At 50.9% G+C, this 19,331-nt stretch overlaps 1 protein-coding gene across 1 annotated transcript; it reads left to right on the top strand.

The window, feature by feature from the left end:
* The first annotated feature begins 5,604 nt into the window (after window positions 1-5,604).
* Gucy2d (guanylate cyclase 2D, retinal) lies at window positions 5,605-18,805 on the top strand. The gene is made up of 18 exons (XM_057775095.1): window positions 5,605-6,334; window positions 6,418-6,722; window positions 9,256-9,607; window positions 9,914-9,998; window positions 10,219-10,321; window positions 10,645-10,746; window positions 12,013-12,093; window positions 13,302-13,508; window positions 13,877-14,033; window positions 14,443-14,592; window positions 16,136-16,284; window positions 16,743-16,906; window positions 16,988-17,180; window positions 17,555-17,729; window positions 17,988-18,086; window positions 18,198-18,292; window positions 18,427-18,512; window positions 18,712-18,805. The coding sequence occupies exons 1-18, from the start codon at window positions 5,605-5,607 to the stop codon at window positions 18,803-18,805; spliced, it is 3,327 nt and encodes a 1,108-aa protein (XP_057631078.1).
* Window positions 18,806-19,331: the final 526 nt, after the last annotated feature.

Raw genomic sequence — 19,331 nt, 5'->3', positions numbered from 1 at the left:
TGTCTCCAAAATGTAACAGATTTTCATGTTTTTCTGTGTGTGCTATGTATTCCACCCTTTGAACTTGTAATAATATTGTAATAAACAGTGTCTTCTGCCCTCAGCAGAATGTAAGCTCTATGAAGACAGGAACTTTAAAGTCTTAATTCACTGCTGTTTCCAGAGCCTAAAATAGTGTTTAACACACAGAAGAAATCCAATAACTTTTTTGTTGTTGTTGAGACAGGGTTTCTCTATGTAGCCCTAGCTGGCCTGGAACTCACTTTCTAGACCAGGCTGGCATTGAACTCACATAGATCCACCTGCCTCTGCCTCCTGGGTCCTGGGACTAAAGACATGTACCATCATGCCCAGCTAAAATTTTTCTTTTCTTTTTATTTTTTAAGTTATAAACTGATTGGTCCATTAGCTCAGGCTTCGTATTAGCTCTTATAACATATTAACTCATTATTCTTATCTATGTTAGCCACATGGCTCAGTAACTTTTTCAGCAGGGCAGGTCACATCCTGCTTCTTCGGTGTCTGGGCAGGACTGCGTCCTCTTCCCAGAAGTCTGTTCTCATTGACCCGCCTCTACTTCCTGTCTGGTTGTCCCTCCTAAACTTCCTGCCTGGCTACTGGTCAATCAGCTTTTATTTAAAACATAATTGACAGAATACAGAATTGTCCCATACCATTTCCCCCTCTTTTTTTTAAACAAAGGAAAATATTCATAGTCCATTTTTTGTACTGTGAGCATAGTATTCCAGGCTACTTCCTGCTGGTTGGGGGTGCTGATAATCTTACGGGGACCTAAAGAAAATTTAGAATTATGATCAAGTCCTGACTAGAGTATCCTGTGAGTCTTGATCATCTCAGGCAGCAGTCTTTGTACTGTTATGGATGTAGAACTCTGACATCTGGGCCATCTGTTCCTACTGAAGATTTCTCAGATGGTCTTCCTTGATCAAACCTGATTTTTCTTAACTCAGAATGAATCCACAGTCTCTCATTTCCTGTGGAAACAAAAGCAAAATCTCTTCTTCAAAGTAACATACCTTCTGACTTCAATTTTGAAGTCAAGGTATTTTCAAAATACCTATCTTGGATTAATTCAGCAGCATTTATAAACAAGTATCTTTTAGCAGCTGTTGCTTCTTCCTCAACATTCAAACAACTCAAAGAGAGCATTATAACATACATTATCCAGATTCTCTGTGTGTTTTCCATCTTTATGTGGCTTTATTTTAAACTCTATTTTTATTTTTAATTTTTGGCTTTTTGAGATAGGGTTTCTGTGTATCTTTGTCCTGGAACTCACTCTGTAGACCAGGCTGTCCTTGAACTCACAGAGATCTACCTGCCTCTGCCTCCCCAGCGCTGGGATTAAAGATGTGTGCTACCATACCTTGAACTCACAGAGATCTGTCTGCCTCTGCCTCCCAGGCACTGGGATTAAGGGTGTATACCACCACACCCAACTATTCTCTTTCTTTTTTAATTTAAAGACTTTAACCTTTTTTTTTTAAGGCTGCATATATTTCTAACACACTGTAAACCACTTAGAGGTTTTCTTCATCTTTGAGTCTCTCTTTACTGTATATCTCTTTTTTTTTCTGACCACATGAGTCTTTAATTTGCTAAGCAATATGGAGAGAATTAAAGTTGTGGCTTTGACACCTGGATCCAGCCCATTTTTTAGCTTTCTGAGATTCCAGGCTCATGGCGGAGGTACTGGCCAGAGCCATGTTTATTGCCATAACTCTATGGCATTTCAAGGTCCTTGCCAGCAAGCAAGCTGCAACAGTGTGTCCATAAACAACAGTCAAATGTTTTCTCTGTAGCCACAGACCTCCTGTCTCAAAGAGTCAGAGTTTGTACTGGTAGGAGGGCCCAGAAAGCCCGCATTTTAAAACAGCATGGCTTTTTTCCTGCTATGGCTAAAAACCAAAAGGCACACCATCAGCTTTTTGTCAACACCATTTAAGTGTTTTGTGGCTGAGTCCAGAAGCCTCTCTTAAATGAGAACATTTGCCTCTAGCAAGCAGAGCAGATACGAGAAATTACTGCTACCAACAAGCCATGCTTTCTTCTATTCTTTTCTGTCTAGAATTATTTCCCAAGCTCTCTCAGGTTTTATGTGGATACAATTGTCCACATGGGCACCATTCTGTAACATGAGAGCCTGCTTGTTGGGGGTTTCTGTCCTCCCACCAGGTCCCACAGCTGTTTAGCCCCAAAGAAAATCACACAGAGTCTCCTTAAGCTATAAACTGGTTGGCCCATGAGCTCAGGCTTTGTATTAGCTCCTAAAATTTATATTAACCCATTATTCTTATCTATGTTAGCCACATGGATCAGTACCTTTTTCAGTGGGGCAGGTCACATCCTGCTTCTTCCGTGTTTGGATAAGACTGCCAAGATTTTATTTTCTAGAGTATGTGTATGTCTGTTTTTCTGTGTGTGGGTGTGTGCACATAACTTCAGGTGCCCAATGATGCCGGAAGGTTGTGTCGGATTCCCTGGCACTGGAGTTACAGACAGTCGTGAGCTGCCGTGTGGGTGCTGGGAATTGAATTCAGGTCCTCTGGGAGAACAACAAGCGATCTTAACTGCTGAGCCATTTCTCCAGTTCTAGTAACTGTAACCTTCCTCATAGACTCACCCCGAAGTGTGTTTCTGCGGTGACTTTTAATCTTATCAAATTAGCTGTCATAGGAAGATCTGGGAGAATGGGCTTGCCGCGTTAGCCGCTGTAGAATGGCTCTAGTGACACTGTCACCAGCAAAGACAGGCTCACGCTCCAATTTTTGTTGTCACACGTGTATTTCACCAATGTTTCGTCTCGTCTTGTTCTGCTTCTCATCTTGGCTGTTAGGGAGGCTGAACATTTTCTCTTAAGCTTTTCCATTGATGTGCCAGCTCACATCCTTTGTCCATTTCAATACTTGAACGTTTATCTTTTATATGGCTATAGATAGAGAGTTAGATAATGAAGATAAGGAGGGATATGCAGACACCAACTTTTGTTAGTTTTTTTCTTTAATTTTCCTTCCTCCCTTCCTTCTTCCCTCCCTCCCTTCCTTTCTTATTTATTTATTTATTTATGACAGTGAGCCCCAGAATTCCTCATCTGGGATTAAAGAAGACGTGTGCCACCTCCGCCCGTCTTGTCTGTCTTTTTCTATGTGTGAAATCCAAACTCATGTTTGCACGGCAAGCACTTGATCCACTGAGCCATTTCCCTAGCCCCCAGATTTACTTAAAGTTATCATCTTATTATTTGAAATATCTAATATAAGCTGATATATATGTATATCATATATTGAGAAATTTTTGATGTTTAAAAACATTTTGATGCTTTGTCATTAAATATTTAATGTTTATTTCTTATGACTTGGAACTTTTGTCTTTTGTTTTTTTTTTTTGTTTTTTTTTTTGAGACAGGATCACACTTTGTAGTGTGGCTGGGCCAGGGACTCATTATGCAGACCAGACTGGCCTCGAACTCACAGAGATCTGTCTGCCTCTTCCTCTGTTGGGATTATTAAAGGCATGCACCATCATACCTGGTGGAACATTCCTTAGTATAACCATAGCATAGTTATTAACTTCATAAATATACAGTGGTAACTGACCAAATTGCCCATTCATATTCCAGTTTTGTCAGTGGCTAGTTCTCGTTCTCTCCTCTGTGTGCATGTGGAAGCCAGAGGATCACCCAATGAGTCATTCTTCAAGAGTAATCTTGAGGATGATCTTTTGTTGTTTGGTCCAAGATGTGACTTCCCTCCGTAGCTTGAGACTGTCCTTAGAGTCACCAACCTCTCACTTCTGCCTCCTGAGATTACAGGGCTCCCACCGAATCTGACTGATGCTGATATTCTTGTAGCATTTTTTTTTTCCTAAACAGGGTTTCTCTGTGTAACAGCCCTGGCTATCCTGGAACTCACTCTGTAAACCAAGCTGGCCTGGAACTACCAGAGATCCGCCTGCCACTGCCTCCCAGGTGTTGGGATTAAAGGCGTACACCACTACAATCTGGCTCCTTGTAGCATTTTTATATTTTTACTGGTTTAAAGTTTGTCCCTAAAGGTGGAGTATGAGTTGGAAGGAGCGAGGACGACAGGGAGAGAGTAATCATGCAAGGGATGAAATAGGACATTCTAATCGAAACTAACCAGTAAAGAGGCAAATAACTGCCCTGTGTCTGTAGACTGGAAACCACCAGCCGAGGGGTGGGGAGGGGAGGGTTGCAGCAGTTACAAGCCTGGAAAAACCACCCAGCAGTCCAAACCCTTACATTGGTCCGTCCCCAGCACCCACATGGTGGCTCTCAACCATGTGTAACTCTGGTCCCAGGGGTTCTGATGCTTCTTCAGACCTCCATCAGCTCCTGCACACATGCAGAACACATACATGTACTCAGGCATACATACATACATACATACATACATACATACATACATATGAAATAAAGTAACTTTTGAGACAGGATCTATTGTAGTCCTGGTTGTCCTGGAATTTTCTAGGCAGACCAGACTGACTTCAAACTCACAGAGATCCACCTGCCTCTGCTTCCCTTGTGCTGGGATTAAAGGCCACAACACCCACTATAGATAGTTTTTTTTTTTTTACAATTAAAATTGCAACAATATTTTGCCTGCTGTCTTCCAACCTATGAGCAATAGATGGAGTTTATAACCATGGGAAACAAAACATCCTGACGGTCTTCATATTTCCCACCTAGTTTTAGTATCCACGGATGATTCTTTTTTAATTTTTTATTCTTTTTGGTTTTTCGAGACGGGGTTTCTCTGTGTAGCTCTAGCTGTCCTGGAACTGCTCTTTAGACCAGGCTGGCCTTGAATTCCGAGATCCGACTGCCTCTGCCTCCAGAGTGCTGGGATTCAAAGTGTGTGCCACCACTGCCCGGTTCCAGGGATGATTCTTAGCTGATACAATTTTTGCGGAGACAACTGAAAAAATATAAACTTTTGATTTTCACGTGTAAGTCTAAAACTTGATACTAAGTTTGCACGCGGTACAGACCTGATTCTGTTACTTTTCCTCCCTGAGTGTTTAGCTAAGCAGCCCTGGCTGCCTGGAAGCAGCACAGATCCCACCTGAGAGAGGCGCAGAAGGGACTCCCAGCCTCCATCAGCCCGCCCCTCTCTGCTTGATTAAAAGATCTTAATCGGCTTGAGGAGATTAAGGGCTCCAACGGGCTGTTCCCACACCCCCACCCCCGCCCTGGGCTGGGCTGCCAGGGGAGACCGAAGGGGCATCGACCCTGTGACCTCTTAGGCAGTCCCCAGCCTGGGACTACCCGGTAAGTAGGAAATGACCCACTAGGTGGACTCGGGTCCTATGTGAGGGCGTGGGAGTATCCTCTCTGAACCTGAGAATAGTGACTGGGGAGGGAAGATAAACAAGCTCGGACGAGCAGGCCAGGCCAGGCCAAAGAGACCTTGGGGCGGTGCCCTGCCCCCATCTATAGGGTCCAAGTGTGTGGAAGCCTAGACATCCTTAGGGTTGGGAGAGATTTAAAAAACCGGCTGGAGCGGAGAACCCTAAGGGAGCTCTGGGGGATCTCAACTCTCCCCTTCTTCACAGAAGAAGGCAATGACCGCGTGGCTCCTGCCAGAAAGTGGGCTTCCCGACGCCGGGTCCTGCGTCCCTGTGTGGCAGTCCTCGTCCAGTCTTTCTCAGGTCCTGTGCTGGTCAGGTTCTCGGCTGCCCGGACTCCTGCTCCTGTTACTGCTCCCGCCGCCTGCTGCCCTCTCGGCCGTGTTCAAAGTGGGGGTCCTGGGCCCCTGGGCTTGCGACCCCATCTTTGCCCGGGCCCGCCCGGATCTGGCTGCGCGTCTGGCCGCTGACCGCCTGAATCGTGACCTTGCCCTAGTCGGCGGCCCCCGGTTCGAGGTTGCGCTGCTGCCGGAGCCCTGCCTGACCCCGGGCTCTCTAGGGGCTGTGTCCGCTGCGCTGTCTCGAGTCTCTGGTCTGGTGGGTCCAGTGAACCCCGCAGCCTGCCGGCCAGCCGAACTACTAGCCCAGGAGGCTGGAGTAGCGCTGGTGCCCTGGGGCTGCCCAGGCACGCGGGCGGCGGGTACTACAGCCCCTGCGGTGACCCCTGCTGCAGATGCTCTCTATGTCCTCCTTCGAGCATTCCGCTGGGCGCGCGTGGCCCTCATCACCGCGCCCCAGGACCTGTGGGTGGAGGCGGGACGTGCTCTGTCCACAGCACTCAGGGCCCGGGGCTTGCCAGTTGCCCTAGTGACCTCCATGGAGCCCTCAGACCTGTCTGGAGCTCGGGAGGCTCTCAGGAGGATCCGGGACGGGCCTAGAGTTAGAGGTAGGCTCCCACGTAGAGTGAGGGGAGATGGGCGGGTCCTGCGGGTCGCAGGCAGCTTAGCGAGCGAGTCTCTGTGTCTGCAGTAGTGATCATGGTGATGCACTCGGTGCTGCTGGGCGGCGAGGAGCAGCGCTACCTACTGGAAGCTGCAGAAGAGCTGGGCCTAGCTGATGGCTCTCTGGTCTTCCTGCCCTTCGACACTCTTCACTACGCGCTGTCTCCAGGCCCGGAGACTCTGGCTCCACTTGTCAACAGCTCCCAGCTTCGCAGGGCACACGATGCTGTGCTCACACTCACGCGCCACTGTCCTCCGGGAGGCAGCGTGCAGGACAGCCTGCGCAGGGCCCAAGAGCACCAGGAGCTGCCCGCTGACCTCAACCTGCAGCAGGTAGACGGACTAATGAATAGAGATGAGGGAGGAGAGCCAGGGAAGTGAGCGAAAACGGACAAGGAGAGAAGGATGGAACTAGCCGGAAGAGGAGAGTGGGAAATGGGAAAGGAGAGGGTGGAGACAGTGCGGAAAGGGGAGGGTGGAGACCATAGGAAAGGAGAGGTGGAGTCAATGGGAAAGGGGAGGGTGAAACCAGTGGGAAAGGGGAGGAGGGTGGAGCCAATAGGAAAGGGGAGGTAAAGACGGTGGGAAAGGGGAGGGTGGAACCAGTGGGAATAGGGAGGGTGGAGCCAGTGGGACAGCGGGGGTGGAGCCAATAGTCAGCCACGCTGATCTGGAGTTTTCTGGGTGCTGTAGAAGTTCTGGTCATGCTTAGGGCATTCATTACTATGATTACCCCCGAGAGTAAGCAATGAGACCTCTCAAATCCAGCTCCAAGGAGTAAATCCTAAACGGCCACGTCATTTTTAGTTTTCTTCACAGCAGGCTTAACCCAGTACCTCAAAAGCTTCCATAACAAACAGCTGGTGTTCTGGGAACGGCAGGAGATACAGATTCACCCTTCACCCTAGCCCAGAGACATTTCTTCTGGGGTCTTGACTTTGTTCTCTGGTCGCACCGGTGCTCTTAACTACCTGGGGTTGGGACTCTATAATCAGATCCAAAGGCAGTTTCCAACACCCAGGTAGTAATCAGAATTCCTTGATCTTCCGGATCCCAATTCAGATCATCTCATTCTGCCCCAGTCACACAGGAAGTCTAGAAGCCAGTGAGGCCGAAGGGAAGCTAGATATCAGTAGGAAGAAAATTAGCAATCAAGAAGGTTGTACTCAGCAGGGCATCGTGACGTGGGTTTGCAGTCTCAGACACTCGGAAGATTGAGGAAGGAGGACAGAAAGAGCAGGGCCTTTCTGAGCTGTAGAGTAAATTTAAGGCGGATCTGGCCCACTGAGGGGCCTGTCTCAAAAACAAGAGACAATTAGACAGTGAAGGATCCTTGCCAGAATAGTGTGAGGCTTTAGGATCAATTTTCCCAAATGAATAAACATCCATAACCATACTCAAAAGGGACCCCCTGAAAGAAGGCTAAGGTGGGGAGTGGGGTGCAGAGGCACGCTGAACTCTTCCCCACCAATGCCTCTAGACTTCTCCACGGAGACATTTGGGATAGAAAAGAAGAAAGAACGGAAATAATCGATAAGGAGTGAGGTGGGATGGGGGAATCTGTCAGTCAGTGGAAGGAGAGGGAAAGATGAGGGGCAAAGATGCTTTCATAAGTTGTCAGTGCTGCCAGCTGTCCACGCTGGAGACCCGGTCTCCCCTTTGTCCCCCACAAGCCCAGGCATGAGGCCCAGTTACTTTTTCTTCCTGCGGGTCATTAGAGTCCCTTCATACTCTCCTCCCTCGTTGATACTGCCCTGATTCAGGCCACAGAATTTCTGGGCCCAAATCTGGGATCTCCCATCTCTCGTGTGACCCAAGTTCTCCCCATCACCAGCGAGATCCAGCTTCAGAAATGGTGTTTTTCTTCTGCCCCATTCTCCCCTAGATAATTCTGATTCGTGACCTGGGGGAGGGTCACTACTCCCGGAGCCTTCCACCTCTTCCTCCCTCCTCCTCATCCCTCCCACTTCCCACACCTTCACTATTGCACTTCCTTAACCTTCTTGTCTCTCCCCCTAAATGGAAGGAAACTTCACTCACGGCAGAGGACTCTCACACACAGCACAGTGTCACTGGTGTTCCATGGTGTCCACCATCCCAAGAAATAGGAATTGGGAACAGTGGTGAGGAGAGGTACCAATGGGAGTGCCTCTTTGGGGTTGGCATGGAAGAAACACTGATAACCAAGCCAGGCCTGGTGATGTGGGCAAGTAATCCTTGCTACTTAAAAGGCTGAAGCAGGAGGATCAAAACTTCAACATCTGGCTTGGGATGTACCACTGTCTGCCGAGTTTCCACCTAGAAACAGGAGGATCAGAAGTTCCTGGCCTCTGTGTGTGTGTGTGTGTGTGTGTGTGTGTGTGAGAGAGAGAGAGAGAGAGAGAGAGAGAGAGAGAGAGAGAGAGAGAGAGAGAGAAGGAGAGAGGAGGAAAGAAAGAAGGCAGGAATAAAGGTAGATCCAACATCTGCCTAGGCTACAGAATGAGGTTAAGGTCAATCTCAGCAATGTAGAATGACCATGACTCAATAAATTAAATACACAACAACAGGAAGACATGACCATGAGCGAAGGATAGGGGGGTTTTTAGATGAATGGCAGGTGACGGTTTTAGATGAATGGCAGGTGACGGCGTTAAAACTATAAGCCAGGCAAAAACCTAGATGGGAAGGTCTAGGCTATGGCGAGTCACAGTCGTGATGAGAGGAGAACTCAGTTCCTAAAAGGAACTGCAGTCTACACCAACAGACAGTGGAGAGGATGGAGATAGGAACCCTCAAAATCAGTGGAGCTAATAAAGGGACGGGCAGGCCAGTGAATTCTCACCCATTTATGGGCTCTAAGTCCTCACTCTCTGCTCTCCTCTAGGTCTCTCCACTGTTCGGAACCATCTACGACGCTGTCTTCCTATTGGCTGGGGGAGTGACAAGAGCCAGAGCGGCTGTGGGTGGCGGCTGGGTGTCGGGCGCATCTGTGGCCCGCCAAGTTCAGGAAGCCCAAGTCTCTGGCTTTTGCGGGGCCCTGGGAAGAACCGAGGAGCCCTCCTTTGTGCTGCTGGACACAGATGCATCAGGAGACCGGCTCTTCACCACACACCTGCTGGATCCCATCCGAAGCTCCCTGCGCTCTGCTGGGCCCCCGGTGCACTTCCCGAGAGGTGGACCTGCACCTGGGCCAGATCCTTCCTGCTGGTTCAATCCAGATGTGATCTGCAATGGAGGTGAGGGGAGCACCCTCAGAGAGCACCCTCAGGCTCCTACTAAAAGAGTCAGCATGGACAAGTCACAAAGTTGTGGGACAGAGGGAACTCCCGTTTTTCTCCCAGGTCCTCCTTTAGCCCATGGCTTACTCAGGACCCCTCTCAAGGATTTCCAGAACCCCTGAGGACCCTTGTGGCATCTCCAAACTCCCACTTTGAGGAATCTGTGATCTTTCACCCAGCTCCCAAGCCCATTTCTTAGATTTGGCATGACTGACTGAACACCTCCTTCTCTTAAGACAAAGTGTCCTCTCTTTGTCCCTTCAGGAGTGGAACCAGGCCTGGTCTTTGTTGGCTTCCTCCTGGTGATAGGGATGGGACTGACTGGAGCCCTCCTGGCTCATTACTTGAGGTGAGAAGGGGAAGTAAAACTGTGCCACAAAGACACCAGGTGAGGTCCATAAGACGGGGAGAGTCGCCTTGGGGAGGGACACAAGGAGCCAATGAGTTGGCAGAGTTCCAGGGCATGTTTGGGGAATAGCTACATCCCAGTCCACATCCCTAAACCCCTCTGCTCTATCCCCTGCTGGCCTCTTATGGACTTCGTGGGGATGCCCACCTCCCGGCACCAGACACCGACTCCTACATATACAAATGGTCTCCGGCCCCAACAAGATCATCCTGACTCTGGAAGATGTTACCTTGCTCCACCCACAGGGGGGCAGCTCTCGAAAGGTCAGGAAAGCAGGGAGCCGGGAGTCCCTGGTCCCTTCCCTGAGCCCCACCCCCACCCCTGCCTGCCCACCAGCTCCCACGTGAGAAACTTAACTCCTGCCCCAGCTTTGTCCTTGGGAATCAGAGACCTCATCTACACAATAGGGGGGACAGTCCAGTCTCGGGCTGGTGTGAAGGTCCAGCTAGAAACTGCATATCTGTTTTGTAAACTGTAGAGTGTGGGGCACTGGGTGCCCTTTCCACCTGGCCTGTAGATGTCTTTTCCTCCTCTCTGTCACCCACAGAACTCAGCCTCACCCCAGGACTTTGACCTCTGTCCTCAGATGGCCCAGGGCAGTAGATCCAGTCTGGCTACCTGGAGCGCATCAGACATCCGCAGTGTCCCCAGCCAGGCCCCAGAGAGCACCAACATTGGCCTCTATGAGGTGAGCTGATCCCAGTTAGCCTGACCCGTACTTCAGGAAGGGAAGAAAAGGAAGGATGGGACCAGAGTCAGAGGAGAAGTACTCCGGCTGGAGTGTGGGGGGAGTCGGGTCGCATCTCGCAGGCTCCAGGCAGGGAGATGAAGCTGGGCATGGACTTAGCAACCCAATCTGGAAATCCTGTCACAAGTCCAGGCGAGGACTTCCCAAAACCCAAAAGCTGGAGGCTGGGGGTGCTGTGGAGTTTGCTGGGATCAACCTGCAAGCTGGTGTAGCCAGTGAGGCCAATTCCTTCCCTGCTGAGAGTCCCTCGCCCCACCGCTCAACATTTTTCAACCAGTTCTGGTCAGCTCCACAAACAGGGAAGGAATGTCAGAGAACTCTAACAACTGAGCCAGGACATGTGCGAGTGCCGCGGGACTTGTGAGCCACGGGACTCGTGAGTGTGCCACGGGGCGTGCGAGTGTGGTGAGGGAGACGGAGAGAAGGACTGGAGAACTCAGCTCAGCAAGAGGAGTGCGGAGAGCGCCCGAGCTCCTCAGCTCAGCAAGAGGAGTGCAGAGAGCGCCCGAGCTCCTGGGGAGAAAGCCAAAGTTCTTACTGTGTCATCTGAGACCACGGTGGCTGCTTCTCAGAGACACGTCACTGTTATTTTAAGCAGGTTGTTCTCTGCCTATGCCAAGCCTTTCTTCTCTCTGGCCATGCCCACTAAATGCAACTCCCAGTCTTTAATGACCATTATAAAGCATCTTCACATTATATCCAAATGCCGATCAGGAATCGGCACCAAATCCTCATGACTCTCTTGTAGTTCACATCTCTTAGCAAGGCCCAGGGCAAATTAAGAACAGAGAGCTCCTTGTTCCAGATGACAGCAGCAGATCACTGCAAGTGGCCACACCGTGGCAGAGACAGTGAGGCCAGGACCAGGGGGACGACAGCTCCCTGCATAACTAGTTCCCAATAATCCCTGCCGGCTCTAGCACAGTGCTCTCTCCTGACAAGGGGCAGTGATGTGGGCTGCATATGTGTGAGTGTTGATGGCTGTATCTGGGGAGTGAGGAGCACCACATACAGCTTCACACCTTCCTCACTGGCTCTAACCCAGCTACCTGCGGAACATACGGGCATACGTTGAGCTGCTTGTATCTGATATTCTGTCTTACGACAGATGTGTTCTGGGTCACTGGGTCAGTGGAAATGGGAGCTCCCTAGAGCACCTTGCATCTTGAGGCTTTGAGGACTGAATCCCTTGACCTTCTGCTACAGGGAGACTGGGTTTGGCTGAAGAAATTTCCAGGGGATCGCCATATGGCTATCCGGCCAGCCACCAAGACAGCCTTCTCCAAGGTAATCCATGTCAGGGGAGTAGGTGGCTATTAGTATGCCCATTCTTGGCTTTTGTAGCAGGCTACGGGGGAAATCCTCAGGTTTTCCTTCCATGCCAGAGAGGCCCTCCCACCATCCTCTCTCAAGACATTAGCTTTTTTCTTTGATGTTCTTATCACAACTTATATGTGACAAGTGACATGCTAATTTATCACAAAAGTAGTGGGTTCTACCATGATCTAGCTTGTCTGCGTCCATCGTGAACTGGCAGTTGAATGAGGGTGCTACCGTATTCCCAGGATCCAGCACAGGTCTGGAACACCAGAGGCCAGTGGATTTGTGTTGAGTGAAATGATTTAAAAACAAAAAACAGTAAAAATGAGGAGGCGGTGAGATGGCTCAGCGGACCAAGGTGCCTGGTCAAGCCTGACACCTGGATTTGTTCCCCAGCACCCACATCAGTGGAAGGAAAAAGCTGACTCCTGCAAGCTGCCCTCCGATCTCCACATGGGTGCCATGGCACATTTGTGCCCACACACATGCACCTACACAGATATGCGCACACACAAACAAACCTTTTTTTCAAGGAAACAAATTTAAATGGGTTTCCGCTTCTGTGAGGATACAACTGTGCGGAATGCCCCCACTATGCCGACACAGAGAACAAAATGGGCAGCGGGCGGTAGAAGAACTCATTCTGGCGCCTTCAGCTTCCGTGTCCCTCTTCCCCCAGTGCCAAGCAGCCACGGGAGCTTGTGATCACAGCTGCCAGTGACTTGAGTGGATTGCCTTTGGGGTGTGGGCGAAGTCACCAGGTCTTTAAAATGAAAGCAGCCCCTTAAACGGGCATGTGGCCCGGGGAAAACTGGAAAGCAATGGCATTTGGTCTCTCCGGTCCTTCATTAAAGACTGCCGCGTTAGGAAGAGCAGGTGGTGGCTCCTTCGCCTGCTGCTTTCCCCTATGGCTTCACTTTAACTCTGCAGTTAATTCGACCCTCAGCAAAGTGGGACCTGGCCGGGCCCTAATCCCCAGTGTGTGTTTCATAATCTGAGCAGAACTATGTGGAGAAGAACGTCCTCCCACCTCCACCCTATTTTACTTACCATATTCAGTCCTACATTCCCAGTCGGGATGCCCCCAAACAGGCACTGAATACGGGGGGATAATAATTGGTGCTCCATGCGTTGCCTCCTGGGCAAAAAAATGCCAGTCGGTTTCTGCCTTTCAGCTGCGGGAGCTCCGGCATGAGAATGTGGCCCTCTACCTGGGGCTCTTCCTGGCAGGGACAGCAGACAGCCCTGCCACCCCTGGTGAGGGCATCTTGGCTGTGGTCTCAGAGCACTGTACTCGGGGCTCCCTCCATGACCTCCTAGCCCAGAGAGACATAAAGCTGGACTGGATGTTCAAGTCTTCCCTCCTGCTGGACCTCATCAAGGTGTGTGTGTGTGTGTGTGTGTGTCTGTGTGTCTGTGTGCCTGTGTGTATGTTCGTGCGTGTGTGTGCCTGTGTGCATGCGTGTGCCTATGTGTGGGAGTGTGTGCCTGTGTGTGTATGTCTGTGTGTGTGTGGTGTGTGTGTGTCTGTGTGTGTTGCATGCATGTGTGGTATGTGTGCACTCATTTGTGTGTGTGTGTCTGTGTGCCTGTGTGTATGTTCATGTGTGTGTGTGCCTGTGTGCCTATGTGTGTGATGTGTGTACCTGTGTGTGTGTGTGTGTATGTGCACGTTTGCAGAACGTAGAGGTGTGCTGGTGGAAGAGGAGTCAAGAGAACTGAGGTTGTCTCTTCCTCTACTCCTTCCAAGGGAATGAGATACCTGCACCATCGCGGTGTGGCCCATGGGAGGCTTAAGTCTCGGAACTGCGTGGTGGACGGGAGGTTCGTGCTCAAGGTGACAGATCATGGCCACGGGCGACTGCTGGAAGCGCAAAGGGTGTTGCCTGAGCCTCCCAGTGCAGAGGGTAGGAGTCCCCGGCACTGGAGCATCCCTAGGATCCGCATAGCTGCAAGTGCTTTTCCCTCCATCCCCTCCTTGCACTGTTCACCTTCCAGATCTGCAAACGCTAATCAGCTGCAGAAAAAGGTCTGTGGCTGAGGACGTGGAGTTTGCTAGGGAGAGCCTGAGCTCTGGGGATGCGGATAAGTGGGGCTTTGCTGAAGGCTGGCTCCGGAGGTAGAGTCTTCCTTAGGCACCGCCTTCGTGAGGGCAGACGATTTTTTTTTTCCTGAAAGGCTTTGAATCTCAAATAGTCTCTGCTCTGAGATATTTGAGAGGCTACAGGGTTAATTAGTACCAGTGAGAATGAGGGTCCTGGACCTTGAAGTCACCGCAGCCTCTTTCGCAGCCACGCCCCTCTTTCTCGCTCCTAGATCAACTTTGGACAGCCCCAGAGCTGCTTCGGGACCCTGCCCTGGAGCGACGGGGAACACTAGCTGGCGATGTCTTTAGCCTGGGCATCATCATGCAGGAGGTCGTGTGCCGCAGCACCCCCTATGCCATGCTGGAGCTAACACCCGAGGGTAAGGTGCCTTGGGGCCAGGTAGGCACCCTGCACTTAAAACAGCCAGGCCAGACCCAGCGGTGGCTCTTTAATAAGGTGAAGTCCTTTTCTTAAAGCTGGGGTCTGAAGACAGCAGTGGGAAAGCCAGGCTTGAGGCAGTATTCCAGGGCACAGATCTGAACAGCTTCTGTCCTGACCCTGAACCCACCCTGCTCTTCCACCACACAGACAGGTTCCTCTCTGATTCTCAGAGATCCTAGGAAAACCGAGGGGGAGAAACAGAGGGGTCAGAGGATCCAAAGCCAAACCATGCATCATCTGTAGGATTGTTTGTCTCCATCACCTCCTGCTGACACTCAGATTTCAGGGCCCTCTGGTTATGTCTAGAGATGCCACATCACACTCCCCCACCAACTAAACCATTTATTTACTTACCTATTGGTGTGTAGAGTATGTGTGTGACCATGTGTGCAGACAGTTGTGTGTGTGGGCAAATGCGGACCAAAGGTCAATGTCAGGTGTCTTTCTTGGTCGTTCTGTTCTTTGTTCTTTGATTCAGAGTCTCTCACTGAACCCAGAACTCACCAGATAACTATGCCGGGTAGCCAGCAAGCTCTGAGAAGCCGCTGTGTCTGCCTTCCTGACTCTAGGGTTACAGGTGTACTCCACTCTGCCTGGCTTTTTAAAAGTTATCTGAATGTGGCTGCCGGAGACCCTAGCTGAGGTTGGGTCTTGCATGCCAGGCACTTCCTTGTAGTTTTTGCTGGCTTGTTGCTGCTGCCTGTGCGCAGTCCCTGTTTCCGGGTGTGTGTGTGTGTTGGGGGGGGGGGGGTGAGAAGTCAATGCACAGACTCCGGGAGATTCCCATACAGAAGCTCTTTACTGTAAACAGGTTAGGGGTTTTATGGGGTCAGGAAAATTAAGCTGCCGCAGGAATGGTTCTGGTTGGGCCTTTGAAAACTGGCACTGGCGGCCACTGCTGGTGTGTTGCTATTAGCTAGCAGCGCGTGTTATTAGTGACTGTGCTTTTGATCTCCTGACTTGTTGTCTTGGCCAATTGTGCTTACTCACCGTGAGTTTGCATGTGCTTGCTTGTGCTTACACTGTTGTCTAGCCTCACTTACTGACTGGGCCATCTCCTAAGGCTTGAAAGTGTTAATTAAAAAAAAAAAATCCTATCCAGGAAGGCCTTTAATCCCAGCACTAGGGAGGTGGATCTCTGTGAGTTTGAGGCCAGCCTGATCTACAGAGTGAATTCCAGGACAATCAAAGCTACACAGAGAAACCTTGTCTTGATAAAACAAATAAACAAACAAACAGACAAACAATCCTCTCCCTCTGGGAAGAAGCTCAGTTGGCCGAGACTTGCTTCGTGTGCACGAAGTCCCGAGCTCAATCCCCAGCATCTTATAAACTGGGCATGGTGGTACAAGCCTGTGGTCCTCTGTTACACAGCCAGCTGGAGACCAGCATGGAATCATGAGTGCCTCCATCTTAGGCTAGAGTCAGAGGTGGGTTTTCTCTGGGGTCACCCACTTCTTACAGTCTCTTCTTGCCTCCAGAGGTGATACAGAGGGTGCAGAACCCTCCTCCACTGTGTCGGCCCTTGGTGTCAATGGACCAGGCACCCATGGAGTGCATCCGGCTGATGGCACAGTGCTGGGCAGAGCAGCCAGAGCTTCGGCCCTCCATGGACCACACCTTTGACCTGGTCAGGAGCTGGGACTGAGCGGGGACTGGGCTGGGCCCTGGGGTCCCAGATGGACAAGCTGGCTGGCAGGAGCTTGACCTTTTAGGCTTTCTCTTTAGGATTAACCTAAGGACTACTAATTTGGTAGGGATGGTTTGGAAAGCAGACGAGGGCTTGTGGAGGCTTTTGGAGTGGGAAAGAGAACTCTGAGTGGGAGAAATACTTAATTCAAATCAATAACGTTAAATAAGAGTCAGATTATGTGCTGTGTTTATTGAGACAGGAAAACCTTTAGCCTGAGTTCAGTGCCTTGTCAGTTCCAGCTCAGAGCAACTCTCTGAGGGAGCCCTCGTCTTCCACATACCCACTAGTAATATCCGCAAACGCAGGAGTGGGCAGAATCTCAGGTGTATAGCCCCATGAGAGAGTACAGAGAGGGCCATGGCAGCCAAAGTCTTACTAGCTTTCTCCTCTCCTAGTTCAAGAGCATCAACAAGGGCCGGAAGATGAACATCATTGACTCTATGCTCCGGATGCTGGAGCAATACTCCAGTAACCTGGAGGACCTGATCCGAGAGCGCACAGAGGAGTTAGAACAGGAGAAGCAGAAGACAGACAGGCTGCTCACACAGATGCTGCCTCCGTGGGTGCCTATGTGGAGTGTGGGGAGAGGGTGGGAAGATGGGGGTAGCCTTCAGGTGACCCGGCTGCTTGCCATTCCTAGATCTGTGGCCGAGGCCCTGAAGATGGGGACACCCGTGGAGCCTGAGTACTTTGAGGAGGTGACACTGTACTTCAGTGACATTGTGGGCTTCACCACCATTTCGGCCATGAGTGAGCCCATCGAGGTTGTGGACTTGCTTAATGACCTCTATACCCTCTTCGATGCCATCATTGGTGCCCACGATGTCTACAAGGTGGAGTGCACAGAGACAAAACCTCCCGCCCTTCAGTCTTGTTTCCTGTGTATACCTCTGTGGCTTAGAACTTGCTGTTTAGAGCAGGCTGGCTGCAGACTTGTAGCAATCCTCCTGCCTCTGCCTCCCGACGGCTGGTTTTAAGGCATTGCCTGGTTCTGACTATCAGTTCCACCTGCTTCCAGACACCAGCTAGTTTTCCTCAGCCCTCCCGTCACGAATCTCTTCCTTCAGGCCCCGGTGCAACTCCTAGCTCGCAGCGTGGCTTTTCAGGATATCTGATCTGACCCGTTTAGACCTCCAGACAAGTGACACTGATTTAAGTATTAGGGGAGGGGTGCTCAGAACTGAGCAGACACAACCCCTTCCCCCAGGTGGAAACAATTGGAGATGCCTATATGGTGGCCTCTGGGCTGCCACAAAGGAATGGGCAGCGGCATGCTGCAGAGATTGCCAACATGTCGCTAGACATCCTCAGCGCCGTAGGCTCTTTCCGTATGCGCCATATGCCTGAGGTACCAGTGCGCATTCGCATTGGTCTGCACTCAGGTAAATACTCAGCCCCTCCCAGCTTCTGGGTGCCAGATTTCAGCGATAGGAGGCAATGCTTGGCGAGGATGGGTTGGGGAGGGGGCTTGCCTTGAAGTAAATACACAAGGGTGTTTTTATTGGGGGAGCTAATAGAGAGGGTGGGTGCTAAAGTCTCTCCAGGTCCTTTGTGCAGTCTAGCTGCAGGGCACCGCCGGCTTTGACTCTGCCTGCCTGCCTGCCTGCCTGCTTGCCCTCTGACCTGGCGTATCTCCCCAGGCCCGTGCGTGGCTGGTGTGGTGGGCCTCACCATGCCTCGGTACTGCCTGTTTGGGGACACAGTCAACACAGCCTCACGAATGGAGTCCACCGGACTGCGTGAGTGTAACAGACCAGGAGAGCTGGGGGAGGTGGAGAAAGCCCGGACAGGGGAAATGGCCCAGGATGGGGAGGTGAATTTTGAGATCATGGTGTCCCTCACTACCTCAGCTTACCGCATCCACGTGAACATGAGCACTGTTCGGATTCTTTGTGCCCTGGACCAGGGCTTCCAGATGGAGTGTCGAGGCCGCACAGAGCTAAAGGTGCGTGGCCCACACGCTGCTGCTTTGTAGGGGACCCTACAGATATCGGGTCTCCCCCGTTTCACCTAGACCTAAAGATTCTCCATCCCTCACCCTGGTCTTCCTAAGCCCCCTCCTCTTTTGTGTTTTCCCAGGGCAAGGGTGCTGAGGACACGTACTGGCTTGTGGGCAGACTGGGTTTCAACAAGCCCATTCCCAAACCACCGGATCTGCAGCCAGGGTGAGTGGTTGACTTGAACCTGCTGGGTCACAGCTAGATGGCTGGAGACTCAGTGGCGCCAGCCAATGGGCCCTTTGTGCCTTTGCCCTCTCTTCTGCCTCCCACACCAAGTCTGGTCCTCATCCCAAGCAGCAATAACAAGTCCTGACATCCCTCACCCCTATTTCTCTTTGCTGAGGCTGCAGTCTCCTCCCTGCAGGGCCAGCAACCATGGCATCAGCCTGCAGGAGATTCCCCCAGAGAGGCGCAAGAAGCTAGAGAAAGCCAGACCAGGCCAGTTCACTGGGAAGTGAAGTTCCCCAGAGACAGGTACTGTGTCTTCCCTCATCCTCAGAGGCCACTCACTTCTAGGGGAGTACTTCCTAGGGGTCTGGTCAAGACTAGGTAGGAGCTGCCTGCAGGATGTCCCAGCCAAGTCAAATGTCCCTATTCCTCTCTGATTTAGGGGGCAGAAAAGGGATTTACCCCAGAGGAAGCATCAACATCAGGCACACTGGTTTTGTGGGTCTGGAGTGATCCAAGAATCCAGATTTAGGAATGTATCCTCAGACCCACCCCTTCCCCTGAACATAAACCAGGCTTCTCAGAGAGACCACTCAGGCTGTATACTACACCACGACAGAATTTTGGAGACAGCATTTGCCAGAGGCCAGCGTGCCGTTGTATTTGCAGATCTGTCAGATCAAAAGGTGTCTCAATGGTCTTCATGCCTGAATCCCTAGGCCCTGGTCCTCCTTATGTGCACTCTTCTTCCTCTCTGAGACAGCTGCTTCCCTCAGGATTATTCTGCACAGCCCTTCCTGAAGTTGCTACTGTACA

The sequence above is a fragment of the Chionomys nivalis genome, chromosome 7 (assembly GCF_950005125.1).
Source record: "Chionomys nivalis chromosome 7, mChiNiv1.1, whole genome shotgun sequence".
In the NCBI taxonomy this organism is placed as follows: Eukaryota; Metazoa; Chordata; class Mammalia; order Rodentia; family Cricetidae; genus Chionomys; species Chionomys nivalis.
Note: the sequence above shows the minus strand (reverse complement) of the source record. Positions and strands in the feature narration are given on the sequence as shown.

Coding starts and splice junctions, on each gene's coding strand:
- Gucy2d (XM_057775095.1), top strand. CDS start 5,605: ATGACCGCGTGGCTCCTGCCAGAAAGTGGGCTTCCCGACGCCGGGTCC. Junction 14,034..14,442: donor TGAGCCTCCCAGTGCAGAGG/GTAGGAGTCCCC, acceptor TCTCGCTCCTAG/ATCAACTTTGGACAGCCCCA. Junction 16,285..16,742: donor TGGACCACACCTTTGACCTG/GTCAGGAGCTGG, acceptor CTCCTCTCCTAG/TTCAAGAGCATCAACAAGGG.